Source organism: Atractosteus spatula, chromosome 21, assembly GCF_055471065.1.
Source record: "Atractosteus spatula isolate fAtrSpa1 chromosome 21, fAtrSpa1.hap1, whole genome shotgun sequence".
Classification (NCBI taxonomy): domain Eukaryota; kingdom Metazoa; phylum Chordata; class Actinopteri; order Semionotiformes; family Lepisosteidae; genus Atractosteus; species Atractosteus spatula.
This window is the reverse complement of record NC_142726.1, coordinates 1,741,354-1,757,225: the sequence shown is the minus strand read 5'-3', so window position 1 is coordinate 1,757,225 and position 15,872 is coordinate 1,741,354. Positions and strand designations below refer to the sequence as shown.

The window sequence follows — 15,872 nt, the reverse complement described above, 5'->3', positions numbered from 1 at the left end:
CAGACTCAACAGCACTGAACAAAAGGCACTTTAAGAACAGCATAAGGAAGATCGTAAATAGAGGTAATTCTCTTGCTTTTTGGTATCTACAGGTTAAGAGTTCCAAATATGTCATCAAGCTCCTTCTTGAAACAAACCAGACTATTAGCTTTGACATAGTTGGACAGCTTGTTCCAGACTCCCACCACCCTTAGTGTAAAAAGTGTTCGTGTCGCCCATTCTCCATTTAAAATGCACTTTTGTGTGGTTTCCTCTTGTTTGTGTTTCTCTTCTGATTCTGAAGAAGACCTTTGAACAGGTCAAGACGGTGATGATTTTGAATATTATATAATATTATATATAATATAAGGTACCTTTGTACTCTTCTTTTGTTAAAGACTAAAAAACAAACCTTTATTTTTTCAGCATTTTAGGAAAAACAATTCAACACACACACCATTTAACTGCATAAAGAAGGTTGATACCTTCCTGGGTCTTGACTGAAATGGTTCAACAATTACAATGAGCAGAAGAGGTCAGGATGGAAACATACGAGCGACTGCTGCTGAATCATGCACAACTTCGCATTTCTCAGGAAAGATTGTCTCTGCTTCTCACAGGTGTCGGCTCCTTACAAACCTCACCTCTCCACAGTCTTATCAAGTACAAAGGAATAGAGCTGCACTGGGAACAAACGACCGTTTATCGGTAAGAAGCAGGTGTTTATAAAATGAACCAGTCCTGGTTGTTCTCATTTGTCCAATACTTATCTAGATCTGTGGCTTATAATTTAATAGATATAAAAATTGCATCTTAATATAAATTCAGATAAAACAGTATTGAAAAACTGTTGTGTGCACAATTGCGGAGCAGTGATAAACTTGTAAATCTTTTGCATAATTAGTAAAAAGGAAGTTCACAGTTCCTGGGTTAATTAATGGAACAAAGTACCACCAGAAACAATTTAAAAGGAAAAATGGTTCCACTGTCATTTACACAAAGCTGAAATAGTCCTTGATGATTAATAATTAAAAAAAATAACTTCATCTGAGTTTTCTGCTCCAAACCAGGCTTTCATGAATACATCAACAGGAATTATTATCCGCAAAGTGTGTAATATAAATCCTTATGGCTCTCCGATACGATAACCTGTAAACACGCCTCACTCTCATGATGCCTGCTGTCGTGTCACACGCGAGAGGAAATCGGTCCAATCCATCTGCAGTCTACAAGGGGCATTCCAGCGGAGATTCAGGGTCTCCTCCAGTTTGCACCAGGACTCCAAAACGTCCAGATCTTTCGAAAATTCTAAGGTCAGTCTAGGAGTATAAAACTATGCCGTGCTGGTGTTACTGCTTCCCCAGACCCTGGTGTTTGTGTTTCTGGGGATGATAGTTTTCCCATGTCTGACAGCAGAGGTGCGTGTTTGAGAAAGCTGGTCTGTTGTCCGTGGGGTGGAGCTGGGGTGAACAGGCCGGCAGCTCTCCGGGAGCCTGTCTCTGCCCGGCCCCGAGGTTTCGCAGGACGTTCTTCCTCAGTCCTCCTCTGCCTCCCGCACTGCCCTCCGCAGCTTGTCCACCAGCACTGCAGCAGGAGGGGAGAGAGCAGAGACAGGCCGCGGGTTAGGATCAGAGCCCAGGGCTCGTGTCCACCGCGCGCCGGGGTGAAAACGTCACGGAGACAGGACCCTTCCACCTGGAACCTGCACAAAGCACTGCAGCCCTCTGTGCTCTGCTCTCACACCTGGACCCAAGAGCCACTCTCGTGAGCTCCTTGGGTAATTATTACCCATTCGTCTGTCTTCAGTACCGAGTCACGGGGGAGCCGGAGCCTATCCCAGCAAGCAGTGGGCAGACGGCAGGCTTCACCCCGGACAGGACGCCAGTCCTTCACAGGGCACACAGACAAACACACACTCACACCAGGGCCCATTTTCCCAGAAGCCAATTAATTAATTCTATATTCCACTCACAAGCGCTTTACAGGTAATGGGGACTCCCCTCCACCACCCCCAGTGTGCAGCCCCACCTGGATGATGTGATGGCAGCCGGAGTGCGCCAGTCTGCTCCCCACACACCAGCTCTCAGTGGGGAGGAGAGCAGAGTCATTAACCTACTAGTATGTGTTCGGACTGTGTTGGGGAAACCCATACTGGCAGGGGAGAACATACAAACTCCACACAGACAGAACCCCCGATCTGGAATTGAAACCAGGGCCCTAGCACCGCAAGGCAACAAAGTTAACCACTGCGCCCCCGTGCCTTCCCTAATGTTATATTACAAAGCAAAGTAGATTGCATGATATTTGCCCTCATCTTTTTAAACGTTTTTTGTCGTTGTTGTCCTGTACCTCCGGCGGTGGGCCTGTGGAAAGGATCGTACGATCGGCAGTCGTCGATCAGCTCAGCCAGGTGCTCCGGGCAGTCCGGGGGGAGGGGCTCCGCCTGCCGCTCCACACACACTTTCTGGTAGATCTGCGTGCGTGAGCAGCCTGGAGAAACAGCGCAGGTCTCAAAGCTAAGCGGTCTTACACAGTTCAGCCACTATGGGGAGATGGGCAAACACGCGTCGCCTACGAAGCAGTTCCACTTAAAAGGGTAAACGTGAATTATCTAGACTTGTCTCGGCTTGTCTTGGTCTCGGGAGTGAAAAGCTACAGCTGTGCACTGACTTTTTTAAGTTGAAATGATTTAATTAATTTATTAATCAATACTACGCTAACATAAGGGGATGCCAGATAGCCCTAAAACTCCACCCAGATTCCAAAAGGTGCGTCTTTCTTTTGCTAGCCACAACACTGCTCCACCGGCGTCTGCTGTTACTCTTCCAGAGACAAGCACTCACACCACTGTTCTGCCTGGAGCCGCTCATCCCCCTTTCAAACAATATAATTTAATGTCATTTCAGATGCTGAAGGGGATTTGTCCCTGTAGCTCGTAACGCCTTCCAGGAATATCCGTATTTATGAAGAAACGTCAGTGTTTTTGCCTCTCATGCCAGCGAGAGTGTGACGAACAGGAGTGTGTACTGCCTCTGCAGTCGCTGGCCCGGAGATGCAGGCCCAGGCTAGACTGAACAGCCATCACTTATCCCCCAGCGCGCACAGCAACATACCTTCAAAGGGCACGTTTCTTGTCACCACTTCCCACAGGACGATGCCGAAGCTACACACAGGGAAGACACATACCAAACAATTCAGAACGATTACAGTATTTACTGTATACTCTTACATTTCAAAAAGTCCACAGCTTATCGGGATGCACAGAAATCAGATAGGTTTCAGGGTGCAGTGCTGGTTTACATGAACTGCAGACTCTTAATAGTGTATCTTGTTGACAAATTGCAGACTTTCAATATTGGAAAAGTGCTGTGTGCTTCACAAAGGCTCAGAACTGGAATGGTCAATGGCTTTTAATTCATAATCTCTATTTTAATTTCACATTTATATGTGGCTTTATATTGTTTTCCGTTTACTGTATTTTTATAGGTATTTATAAGTATAATTTATGCAAATTGCCTTGAGCGTGCACTGGATTGAAAGTTGATTATAAGAATAAAATGGATTGATCGATTGATTGAAGTATCACTAAAGGACGAAGGTCCCTGATCAGGCTTTTGACTTCATAAAGCAGTAAGAGCCTCTCTCACACCTTCACACCGCAAGGATCATACAAGAGGACAGCTCTGCCCCCTCACATACAGCACGAGCGGGGGGCACGAGCGGGGGGCACGAGCGGGGCTGTGGCGCTGCAGTGTCCGCGGATGCAGAGACAGGGCTCACCTGTAGATCTCGCAGGGCCTGTCGTACTGGTGGTTGATGCTCTCCAGCTGCTGGGGTGAACTGTAGGCCAGGCAGGTTCTTGTTTGGTCTCTGTTCTTGCGCAGGGAGGTCTCTGTTTTAGCCAGTTCAAAGCCTCCTAGCTACAGTCACACAGACACAGACCCTCAGAGGTGAAGCATCAAAGGAGAAGGGCATTCTGCCTGCTGCAGTACTGTGCTTTCTGCAGTCATGGTTTCTGTGCCTTCCGTCTCTCGTCTGCTCAGCTCTCTGGCCTGAATTCGCTTCCCCATGAAGGGATTAGGAACAGATTTCTCAGGAAAGATTCCTGCGTTTTCAAAGGCTTGAAGGAACATCTGTCTTTACAGAAATTGAAGCCATTTAAAACTGAACAAATATTTTATGTACAGTAATATATGTGAATTAGAAAATCAGAATTAGAGTGATTGCATTCAGTCTTCTGCGTAATGTTATATTTATTTTTAATTTATTTGTACTGTTTATACAGTTCTAAAGACTCTGTATGTGTAAAACATAGCTGCTTTGAAGCAAAACAAATTTCTGAGAAATCAGCCAAGAAAGCATTATCGTAGCATCTCGTACCTTCACCCTGTATCCAGCGTCCACCAGGAACTTGCTGCTGTTGATGGAGCCGTGAACTTTAAACTTCTCCTCCGACTGGTGCAATCTGAAACACACCAGGCCAATGAAAACAGAGGCCGTCGCAGTGCACTGGGCCTGATTTCACTGGCAGGTCATCTTTTAATGGAAGTCAAGCTTTATTGCCTTTTATATTGCATTTATAATAGTAGTAGCATCATCCCCATGATTAGTACATGATCACTATAGTGACTCATGTTAGGTGGCTGCACTAACTGGTGTTAGTCGACCAGTAGGTGGCACTCTTCCCTCTTGAAAAGGGATTTCCAAACCAATGCCCCAGTATCCCAGTATGGAGACAGTGGACAGCACCAGACGAGGTGCTGTACTCTGGCCCGTGTTGACTGAGGTCCTCACTACTTGAACACTAAAGATGCCAAGGCTCCGTTTGAAAGACGAGGCGTATTAATGCTGCTGTCTACACATATATGAAATATTGCTTCAGGCTTGTGCCTTTGGTCTCCTTAACATTTTCCCTTAATTCAGTGGGTGAAGAAATATCTAATTTCTCTCAGAATTTTATGCCATTGTTATTTTAGTCGTATTATAATTGATGTACAGGTACCTGTAGAGACCCTGAGCAGCATCCAGGCACATCTGGGTTCTGATCTCCCAGGACAGCGGCTTCTTCTTGTCCAGCACCTGGCGCAGGCAGCCCTTCTCACAGTACTCCATCACGATGAGGTAGCCTGGGCTGGGCCCTGCCAAGAGACACCGGCCGCAAGGCTGCTGAGACCCCTACAGACCCACACAGCTTGCACGTATCTCAGCCCTTCTTATTTAATTGGCACGCTCTGGAGCTCTTGAAACAGAACTGTGCTCTTCTGTGAAAGTGCTTATCTGCCCCACTGTCCAGCAGACTGTAACGGGACGAGGGAGCAGAGGTCCAGGGCGTCGTGGCGAGCAGACTCACCGTCCTCGTTCAGCACGCAGATCCCAAACATGCGCAGGATGTTGGGAGACTCAAATCGCTTCATGGTTTCCACCTCCTTGTTGAAGATCTTCCTCAGCTGCCTGTGGAGACAAACAGGGTCCTGAGAAACATGCTGGTTTCTGCAGCGGCATCTGTCACTGACATCGATGTATTTAAACATGCAGGACACACTGATTTTACCATCACAGGAGGTGGCGCTAGTGACCTGAAAACTGAAGACATTCAGTGCACATTTCGAAGAAACTTCTAAAAATCTTTGTTGCTGTTGCTGCTTTTCTGGATTTCACATTACATGCTCTGGGTACTTCCAAATCCAAATCTTGTTTTTGGTTGATTTGCAAATCATACAAAATGTCCCTCTCTCTCCAAGAGCAGATCACATCACAGACCCTGGTCTCCAGCTCTCGGACTCTTACAGGTGACTATTGGGATTGATGCAGCCTGTCTCCCTGAGAGAGTCACAAAAGCCAGAATGCACTCCCAAGTGATATAATCTCGCTCATGCATAACTAGCTCCAGATTTATAAATTGCCCAAATGCAAGCTTCAGAAAGTAAACATGTACACAAGACTCTCAGCTCTGTTAGGTTGTTAACGCATCAGTCAGAACATCTGATGTGTTTTTGCAAGGTGACACGAATTGCCTCCTCTGCTTTGCAATCCTTCTGGGAAACAGGTGTGTTAGATCTTTGCACCTGCTGGCTACCAGCTTTCACTCAGGTGTGCAGGCTGCAGTGCAGAATTCACCATGGCTTACTGGGGGCTGGTGTTCAGCGGGTAGGTGTATCTCTTGATGGCCACGGTGAACTTGTTGTACTCCCCCTTGTACAGCTCCGAATTGCCGGTGGTCAAGATGGGCTTGCTGTCGTAGGTCAGCTCATCCACACGGATTTCCCTGATGTCCTGCAGGTGAAGGCTGGGCCTCATTACTGCTCACAGGCAATGAGAAGCACAGTGTCAATGACCCAACACACAACACTGGGCCTCAGGGCAGAGGAAAAAGTCACAGAACATGATTCTTGCATCACACACAATCACACCTAAAAACAGCCCTGCAAAAAAACCCTGGTATCTGCACTTGAAACCATTGTGCTTGAAAGTTCACAGTGTCAGATTGTTTGGGCTTTTGAAAGCAGTCATCAAGTTAACACTGTTAAAAAGTAAGGATGAGAATTTCATTCTGGTGCTGCGTGTTCTTGGAGAGCTCATCAGCATGGGTGCAAAGCAAAGGAGCGTGTTGACTCCCACAGCAGCACAGAGCCTCGTTAATGAGCCACTGGGAAGGAGCTCAGAAATGCTTTGCTCATGTGAAGAAAGACAAAGCACCTCTAGAGACTTTGAGAACCCAGCGGTGTGACTGGGTGTGTGCTGATGAGACACAGCATGAAGGCACGCTCACAGGACTCCAGCAGGCCCCGGATTTGCTCCACTTCTTTCTGGGTGGAATCCACCGTCTCTTCCACCGCCTTCACCCTGGAGTTCGTGTCCTCGCTCACGGACAGCACTGGGGGGTGGAGAAGAACACAGTGAGACAGCGAGCGCTCATCCCGCAAGGACACACAGCCGAGCTGATGCGTGTCAGGAGCACAGGCGGGTCCGGGCGGGTCATGACCACTGGGCAGAGGGCAGGGTGGGCACATGGAGGGCACGGGGACAGCTGGCGGCCTTACGTTTCTGCAGCTCCCTGTGGTCACTCTCCCTGTCCGCGCCGTCCTCCCTGCGGCGCGCGGACTCCCTGAACACGCTCTCCAGCCACGCCTTCTGGTCGGCCTGCAGGGCCAGCGAGAGCACCTGCGCCGCGTCGTTCAGCCGCTCGTTCAGGGTCTCGAACTCCTCCCCGAGGTCGCCCACCCGGACGATCCTCTTCAGGCATCCGGCCGAGGCGTACCGGCGGACCAGCTCCCGGCCCGACTCCAGCGTGCCCTTCAGCTCCCGCAGGGCGCGGCTCACAGCCTCGGGCTGCCCGCCCGGCCCCTGCACCTTGATCACCTGCACGGGCCGCATCAGCGCCTCCACCCGCCTCGCCAGCCGCTGGCAGCGCATCTTGTTGGCCTTCACCGCCACACACAGCGAGTACAGCTCCTGGGCCAGGCCCAGGACCGGCTCCACAAAGTCCATGGCTGGGCGGGGGGAGAGCGTCGTCAGGGTCAGTCTAGAAGTGAATAAATGCTGTGCATGAGCAGGGAAACAGACACTTGCGTTGTTGTATAATTACAGAAAAGACATGTGACATTTAAGCATTCCACTGTCCCATACGTGGAAATCTGTATGAAGGATCAAAAGGTTCATGCTAAATATAGTGGTCCTGAGACATACAGGCCGCTTGTGCCGATCTGCATATAGAGTAGATCAGGCAGGGAGGGCAATGTCTGTCTGTTCTCAGAAGAGCCCTTTTCACAACAGAGTGAGCCCTCACCAAGCTGCGCCGTGACTTCCTGCATCCGTACACAAATACCAACTCTGTCCACAACACAACAAACAGTATTTTAATACAGAAAGGCAGGCAATGAAGGACACAGGTATGTGAAACCCAATCATTCTAAAAAGCTTCGACAGTCATAAAGAGAGTCATGTCATATTACTTTCTGTGTTCACTGGACTCGATTCTCCCCCTTTCTGCCTATTTAATAAAGCATACTCACACACACAGAATTTCAACAAAACAGGTCAATATTTCCTGAGAAACGCAAAAACATCACATACAGTGTGTTCTCTGCAGCATAAACACCTCTTGTGTTGAGCCTCTGCTTCAGGCACTATCCTTCCTGAAAACCATGCAAAACAGCCTTCATTTGACTGCTGGGTGGGGCTGTTGAGCACATTGTAGTTTTTAATCAAGTTGTTTTCGACAAGAAAAGATCCCACCCTAACCTTACCTATCTCCAACGTGATGCATCTGTTGTTAAAGAGAACTTGAGCAAAAGAAACCGAGAGATTAAGAAGGGAAACAGAAATACTGTGCTTGTGTTGTAATACCTGGTTTCAGAGAAATGCCAAAATCTAGAAAAAGTGAAAAGAGGGGAAGGGGAAGTGAGAGAAGCCAAATGGATAAAAAAAAATAATTCATGCTTCCAAAACACAACACAAGGAAGGAGCGTGTTTTTAAGTGTCCTTTAAGTGTCCTCTTCTACTAAGGAAAAGAAGACAATGAAAAAAACCCGACAGATTCTGAATCTCTTTAACAAATCAGAAGCCTGGATATTTTTAACATAAAAAAAATCTAGTTTTTGTCTTGTGGTACTGTATGGCAATGTGTAAAAACAGATTTACCAAACATAAACATCAGAGATAGCCTCTTCTTACTCAAAATGCTGTTTTTTCCTCATCATACAAATTGTGTACTTTCCTCAAACTGAAGCTCCTCTACTACATCACATCAGAGGACATGAAGTTACTCAGGACTGCGACTGACACATCCTCACTGGTGCCTCCAGGCTGACAGCAGAGCCCTGGAACAGAACTGCTTTTCACAACACTGTGGGGACGACAGATCACACTGCTGCCCCCGGGCCCTCTGGAACTTCCAGGTCAGGTCAGGGCAAGAGCGAGTCAGCGAGTCAGCGATCAGGAATCCTTCTCCAGGGGATGGGGTTTTTGGGAATTGCCCAAGTGTGCTGCACACTGGAGGCAGGGCAGAGCAGGACAGAGCCTGAGGGCTGATGATTGTCATGATACTCTGCTTAAATCGGCTGTTAAATCCGATCCAGGAAACTACAGTACAGGAAACAACCACTCTTACTTCTGTTACTCATCAAGTTGTGGAAACGATAGAGCCAGCCTAGAACAGTGACAGAATAATGGTGTTTTAAGAGCCAACCAACACGGATTTAGAAAAGACAGATTTATCATAATAGTCTTTGAACACTTAATATGGACATTTGACTCATCTAAAGCACATGACATGACATATTTAGATTAAATTATAAATCTGTGCATCAAATTATTAATATATTAAAGTATGCACAGGATTAGCCTTTCTGGTACTCCTGTGTCTTACAGAGTTCCTGAAATGATTTGTAATGACTTGGTCAGTATAGACAGTAGAGGCCCGTTTCAGAACTTAAAGTGAAGCTAGCCGATAGGAAACAGCACATCATCTCAAGGCGAGGACCTGGCAGAAGTAAGCAGTCGTGTACTCAGGGATCGGTCTGAGGTCTGTTGTTCTTCCTGATTCAGATCAATGACTTAATTCAGGTGTAGGCAGCCAGTTAGTTAAATTCGAAGATGATACACAAAAGGAAGGACTGGCAAACAAAAAAGCAGTAGCAGGTGACTCAGACAAAACCGAGGATTGGGCTGACATGGAAAGGGATGTTTAATGCTGGCAGACGCAAGGTGAAGCACGCTGTCAGTAGTCACACACACTAGACATGCTTGTGGGTGATTCTGAGCTGCAGGACGTTACGCACGAATGGGATCTTGGTGTTTATTCAGATTCCTCTATATCCTCACTACACATCCTGAAGGTGAAGCACGTAAATTGGTGGCCATGCATTTCTGTTTGAGTCAGGACTTTTTTAAGGAAGTTGTTTCATTAGTTTCCCTTCTCCAAGTGAAAATGTCAACAGTTTGTGCAGATTCTGTAACCCAGCCAAAACAAATGTTTTTAAAATAAACGCAGAATAGCTGTGAAATATCCATCCACTTTCTAACCACGTCTTCCAATAAAGAGTCGCGAGGAGTGGGAGCCTATCCCAGCAAGCCACCGGCAAGTAACACAGATACACACACCAGGGCCAGCTTCCCCAAAGCTAATTATGCTACCAGTGTGTCTTAGGACTGTGGGAGAAGACCGGAGCACCTGGAGGAAGAACATACAAGCTCCACATAGACAGTACCCCAGGAATTGAACCCAGGGCCCCAACACAGCTTCACTCACACCCTTTTAGCATAATTAGGTGCCTGTGCGTTGTGCTCTTGTGAAATAGAGCAATATGAGGCAATCCACTGTCACAGGGCAAACACAGCTGTGACAGACTTCCGTCAAAGAAGAGTGTGAGGTTTCGGGTAAATCCTGACCCGAACTCCGCAGCGCTGAGCCTATTTCATAGTTTCCCTCAATTTTCTGAACGGCTCCGCATTTTAGTCTTGTGAAAAACACAAGTGCAGAAGCTGTAGCTTCATTCCCATACTGCTTATCTTAACCCCCCCCCACCACCAGCTCGTTCAGGCCCCGTTTTACCGATACAAGCATGTGGATCTTGGTTTGGATTTGAGATGAAGTCTCATACCGGCCGCCAAAGCAGAAAAAAGATCAGGATTTCAATCCTCCTCTCAGTGTTCACAGGACAGCAGCTGTATATATCATGGAGTCACAGATACTTTGTACAAAAAAAAAACTCCCTTAGTGTTTTTCCGAATCAAACCACAACCCTCACCATCTAAAAGGTGATCAGATGTTTTTTTAAGAGTCAAAGTTTGTTCATCCGGGTCTGTAATGCATAATTACCTTGAGTGACCAGGGAGATCTTGTCTGTGCTCCGCGGTGAACTGGGGTCTTTTCTGTTACTCTGCTTCAGCTGGAAATGAAACCTTTTCAGCCTCTTACCGTTTGAACAGCAGGGCTGCTCCTCCCCCGGGCCCAAGTGCCTGCCCACACTCCAGGGTGAGCGCACACGTCATGCCGGCTTCGCAGTAGCGGAATGTCCGGACGTGAAATAATCACTCTAGAATTTCCACTTCTTATCAGACCTGCGGCTGTGAAGATAACATAGTGGGCCCAACCGCAGCTCTGTAAGCCTCTCTAGACCAGACGCACACACAAATAAAAAAGGCTCTTTAGGAGCCGGCAGCTCAGGAACTCAAATCTTGGCAAGACGAATCGAGACTGTCAAAATAAACAGTAAGAAAACTACATGATAAATCACCGAGGCAGTTCACAGAAGTCAACACCATTAAGTGCCCCACTGCTTTGGCAGATCAATGGAATGAAATTCTAATAAGACATGTGCTTAATTCATGTGATTTTTATTTTCTAGTTCATTGTAAAATTTATAATATCCACAAAAAAGGTATAAGAAAATAATTATTGCAAGATGTCTTAACATCAGTAAATAATCCTTAGTTCTCAAGGTAACAAAATACATCAAGATAGTGTCATAACATAACACTGCATCGTTTTTCAAGACAACTCTGAGAGTTCAAGCTATAATCTCAGTTTCTGACATCTGAACAGCTCTCTTCAATTTACCAGTCACTGTTGAGGACTGAATCGCAGGAATTGTTACAGACAATTTTAGATCTGACATTCTTCAGTGTAAAACTCAAAACATTAGTTACCAAATAAACTTCACTTACTTGAACACATATTGCCCTCTTTCTCACAGATTAAATACAAAGCATTTATTGACCAAGCACTTAGCGTAGCGTCATCTTGACTGCCAGTAGCACTTGTAATGATATTTTCTAGCACTGCAGAGGTGCAGGCCCTCGCACTGACAGCTGAGGCGTGGTCATTTAACTCAACGAGCTTCAAGTCCTTGGAGAGGCTGGCTGGCTGTTTTCCCCAAGTCAATGACTCTGTAGGCCCCTCATGCTCCACTGAAAAGAAACTTAATGCCTGAACAACTTTACACTTTAGAAAAATAAACATTTTTCATCTTTTTAAATACATATATTTGTACACGTAAGAAAGGCGAGTGCAGTGTGAACCGTGCTCCCGGCGCCTTCAGACGAGGTTCTTCAGCAGGTCCAGGTCAATCAGTCAGTGCTGGCGAAAGAAGTTGAGAAAATCCATCAGATGTGTTTTGTTATTCAGGGGTTTTCAGAGTTTAAACACACAATTTGTTTCTAACATTGACAACTGACAGTTTTCCTTTTCCTGACAGCCCCACCTGTTTTTGCACTCTTTATCTGAGGTTTGGAATATACATCACTTTCTAAAAGCACCTGGCTGACCCAGGTGACCGAGTCTGCTCCAGGGGGTCTGTGCACCTGGAGAGCGCACTGTCTGGCCACCTCATACCTTCGCCTTGTTCTGCACTGGGAGATAGAGCTTGAACTCCGCTGGAAGCTCGTCTTCAGAGTACAGTCTGTCAGAGAAATAAACTCTCCGGGTCCGACAGTTGGCGTGAATCTAAAAGGTTAAAGAAAAGCCGACAGGTATGAAGCAGCACCATGGAAGAGACATGGAGAGGGAAAGAGAGGAAAGTGCCTGGACAAGGCCTTACAGACAAGACTGGGAGAAGCATGGACAGGATTAGAATAGGAGGGAGGTGAAAAAGGACAAAGTTAGGAGCGAGAACTGACAGTGATGTACCCTAGGCTTGAGCTTGATGAACTAAAGAGCTTTTTAGTCTGCTGGTTCGAGATTGAGATCTAGGAAGGGAACACTGTGGCTGAGTCACTGGGGAGACGGGGAAGCAGCATGCTGGAGGTAAGAGCCTAAAGGACTGATCTCCTAGCTCAGGGCTGGAGGGAACAGCAGTAGGGCGCCCAGAGTTCCTCTGGCCTGGGGGAGCACAGGGCTTACCTGCACGCGCAGGGTCTCAATGTAGTTGGTGCCGTAGGCGCGGCGGGTGAAATCTGACAGGTTGAACTGAACCTGGTTCCAGCCGTCGTCCAGCCGCATGGGCATAGTGCAGATGAAGGGCTTGACTCGCGTGGTGCTCTGGTAGTTACTGGCACGGAAACGCCGCCGCACGTTCTTGTCATCCAGAACCTACACAGACAGACACAGCACTCACCCACGGGATTCGCTCAGCCGCGCTGTGGGAGGGGCAGGATGAGGAAGTGATGTCATGAGACGGACAGGAAGGAGGAGTGGCCCCACCTGGACCTCAAAAGTGAAGTACTTCTTTAAGTTCTTTATGATCATCACCAGGAAGGGCAGCTTGATGCCCAGCGTCTTCTTGGGATCTGCCGGGCAGGTGATGTACGTCGTACTGACCAGAGAAGAGGGGAAACAGAAAAGGACGCAGAATGATTCTCACATGAAACAATATGTTGTTCCGTGAGAAGATTAAAAGAGATCCACACACCTTGTTATTCGGTTCAGTCAATTTAGATGAACAGCTGCTATGTACATGCTCTGGAGAGCATTGGAGACATATAGTACTAAGATCAAAAGACATGCATCACTCTTGTCAGTAGCTTTGTTGGAAGAAGCGATTGTGACCATCATGCTTTGGACGCCCTGCTTGCTAGACGTGAGCCCCACTGAACATCTGTGGGAAGAGCTGGGACAGCTGGGAACAGGCACATGCTTGTCCAGGCTCTCCAAGAGGACCGGACGCCTGGCGAACAGCAGGGTCACAGATGTGCAGCTTCATTGCTCCTAGTGAGAGCCACACACTACTAGCCTGTGACTTTAACAGCGGAACGCTCTGTTGTTGAGAAATGTTAGCCGGCATACAGAATTTACCCGTGTCACGTCTGTTCATGGGCGGCACGGTGGTGTAGTCGCTAGCATTACTGCCTCACCACACTAGGGCCCTGGGTTCAATTCCCGGGGGTAGCTGTCTGTGTGGAGTCTGTATGTTCTACCCACATTTGCCTGGGGTCCCTCCAGGTGCTCCGGTTTCCTCCCACAGTCCAAAGACACACTGGTGGGTTAACTGGCTTCTAGGAAAACTGGCCCTGGTGTGAGTGTGTGTGCACAAATATCAGTGCAGGTGCAGAAAAAAGAGGTTGTTGCAGTTGTTGTTTTTCTAATAACCTTGAGAATTTGTTGTAGTAAAGCGATATGCTTATTCAGTGTAAATGTCAGCTCTCACTGATCTTGACCCCTGGTGACAGACAGTGTTGCAGAGGCAGCACTAGGTGAATGGGTAGTGTACAGCCATACCTGACATTGGTCCCCTCAATCTCCAGGACTAACGACTGGATATCGTTGTCTGTGATTCTCTTTATGTGGCCATTTCGGACCTAAAACACAGACCCACCAGATACAGATGAAGTCCGGACACGACACACACCTGCGTACAGACCTCGGAAGGAAACGGCTCGTTATAGGGAATGCAACTATGAGAAATTGATCCAGCTAGAAACACTTCAAAAATCAATGGAGCAAGATCAAACTAACAAGTTCAACCGCTAAAGATAACAAAAATCAATATATCTGATAGGGCGGCATCCGATTATTTGATGCAATGTGGAAAAGTGATACTTATTTTAGTGCATTCGGCGAGATACGCGCTATTGCAGGAAAACACTGGCTCAATATAAATGCCCAATCAGAGCACAACATAATGACGTACAAGAAATAAGGCATAATGAACTATGAGAGAACATGGCCTGCGTGTCCTACGTATCTGACAAAGAAAAAAAATTCAATTTAAAGTACATATTATGCTGAAACAATAACCAGAATGAACCAGATGTCCTACCTTCTTGTCCCATATCTGCAAAGGCTTGCTACCCACGCTGTACAGTATCGACAGGAAACCGCTCTGAAACGTGTTTTTAAACATGGTCCAGTCCCAGAGCGGCAACGGCTTTGCTGCACAGGCAGTCCGAGAAATGAAAGGAATTAACGCTGCAGCTGATCGGGGATTACCAGCCTGCAGACTGACCGGCGAAACCCTGCTGCTGGACCCCGACTTTCTCAGACGACCAGGTTGGAGGGTACCGTTCCTCTCGATTCGTGCAGCGGGTTGGGGGAAAAAAAGCCCGAACGCAAGAAATGTGTTAATAACTTGGGTTCAACACTGAATCCTTAGTATTATTACTGATGATAGGAATAAACGCCGCTACACGTGTACGCAACAGGCTCCAATGTTGCTGTTCACCCAGATCATAATCAGGGAACTTCACTTGAAGATTCATCCGCCACGGCAAGGCGAGAAAACAACAACGAGCTTATGAAAAACACACAGCCATCGTCTTATTATTCTTCTTTAACCTTGTTATATATTCAGTATATGCGATAGTAAACCAGTGTGCCCATGTTCGTAGGCGAGGTGCACGGTTACTATGGAACTACTTTGTATATGTTGACGCTATGCGGACGGATTCAGTCGAATGCGGACGTATAACGCCTACCACGCCGCCGGGCATTGTTGGCAACGTGACGAGTTGCCGTAGCAACGGCAGACGCCGCCAACACCGCGATGGCGCTTCCCTGACCTCACCTGGAGAGGCACTCCACGTGATTTACTTGTCAGCAGGAGTATCGCAAGAAAAGTCAAGTTTTAATATCTAGAATAGCCTACAATAATAATAATAATTGCTTACACTTATATAGCGCTGTTCTGGACACTCCACTCAAAGCGCTTTACAGGTAATGGGGATCCCCTCCACAATCACCAGTGTGCAGCCCCACCTGGATGACATTATTAATCTCCACTCCCCCCCCACACACACTTATTTCAACGTGAAATGGGAGCTAGTTTCATTGGACACATGTCTTCGATATTTAAGGGCCGGAAAGACACTGCTCTCCTCCCCACTGACAGCTGATGTGTGGTGAGCATTCTGGCGCACTATGGCTGCTGTCGCATCATCCAGGTGGGGCTGCACTTTGGCAGTAGTGGAGGGGATCCCCATTACCTGTAAAGCGCTTTAAGTGGAGTGTCCAGAAAAGC

The 15,872-nt window shown here is 47.2% G+C and overlaps 2 protein-coding genes across 2 annotated transcripts; both read right to left on the bottom strand.

Moving 5' to 3' along the window:
* Positions 1-366: 366 nt before the first annotated feature.
* Positions 367-10,928, bottom strand: LOC148816968 (mixed lineage kinase domain-like protein). Its single transcript, XM_088939121.1, has 11 exons — positions 10,799-10,928; positions 7,020-7,501; positions 6,749-6,853; positions 6,107-6,278; positions 5,330-5,430; positions 4,982-5,117; positions 4,360-4,444; positions 3,760-3,899; positions 3,093-3,142; positions 2,329-2,469; positions 367-1,563 (listed from the first exon to the last, which is right to left on the bottom strand). The coding sequence occupies exons 2-11, from the start codon at positions 7,465-7,467 to the stop codon at positions 1,514-1,516; spliced, it is 1,428 nt and encodes a 475-aa protein (XP_088795247.1). The 5' UTR covers positions 7,468-7,501; positions 10,799-10,928; the 3' UTR covers positions 367-1,513.
* A 1,379-nt stretch (positions 10,929-12,307) lies between these two features.
* Positions 12,308-14,759, bottom strand: LOC148816967 (cilia- and flagella-associated protein 20-like). Its single transcript, XM_088939095.1, has 5 exons — positions 14,676-14,759; positions 14,135-14,214; positions 13,121-13,232; positions 12,821-13,009; positions 12,308-12,424 (listed from the first exon to the last, which is right to left on the bottom strand). The coding sequence occupies exons 1-5, from the start codon at positions 14,757-14,759 to the stop codon at positions 12,308-12,310; spliced, it is 582 nt and encodes a 193-aa protein (XP_088795221.1).
* Between the last annotated feature and the right edge of the window lie 1,113 nt (positions 14,760-15,872).

Excerpts from the sequence above, each read along its gene's own strand:
- LOC148816968 (XM_088939121.1), bottom strand. The coding sequence starts at position 7,467 with ATGGACTTTGTGGAGCCGGTCCTGGGCCTGGCCCAGGAGCTGTACTCG. Across the intron at positions 5,118-5,329 it reads CTGCGTGCTGAACGAGGACG|GGCCCAGCCCAGGCTACCTC; the intron begins GTGAGTCTGCTC and ends GTCTCTTGGCAG. Across the intron at positions 3,143-3,759 it reads AGGCCCTGCGAGATCTACAG|CTTCGGCATCGTCCTGTGGG; the intron begins GTGAGCCCTGTC and ends CCCTGTGTGTAG.
- LOC148816967 (XM_088939095.1), bottom strand. The coding sequence starts at position 14,759 with ATGTTTAAAAACACGTTTCAGAGCGGTTTCCTGTCGATACTGTACAGC. Across the intron at positions 13,233-14,134 it reads ATTGAGGGGACCAATGTCAG|TACGACGTACATCACCTGCC; the intron begins GTATGGCTGTAC and ends TTCTCTGGTCAG. Across the intron at positions 13,010-13,120 it reads ACTTCACTTTTGAGGTCCAG|GTTCTGGATGACAAGAACGT; the intron begins GTGGGGCCACTC and ends CTGTCTGTGTAG.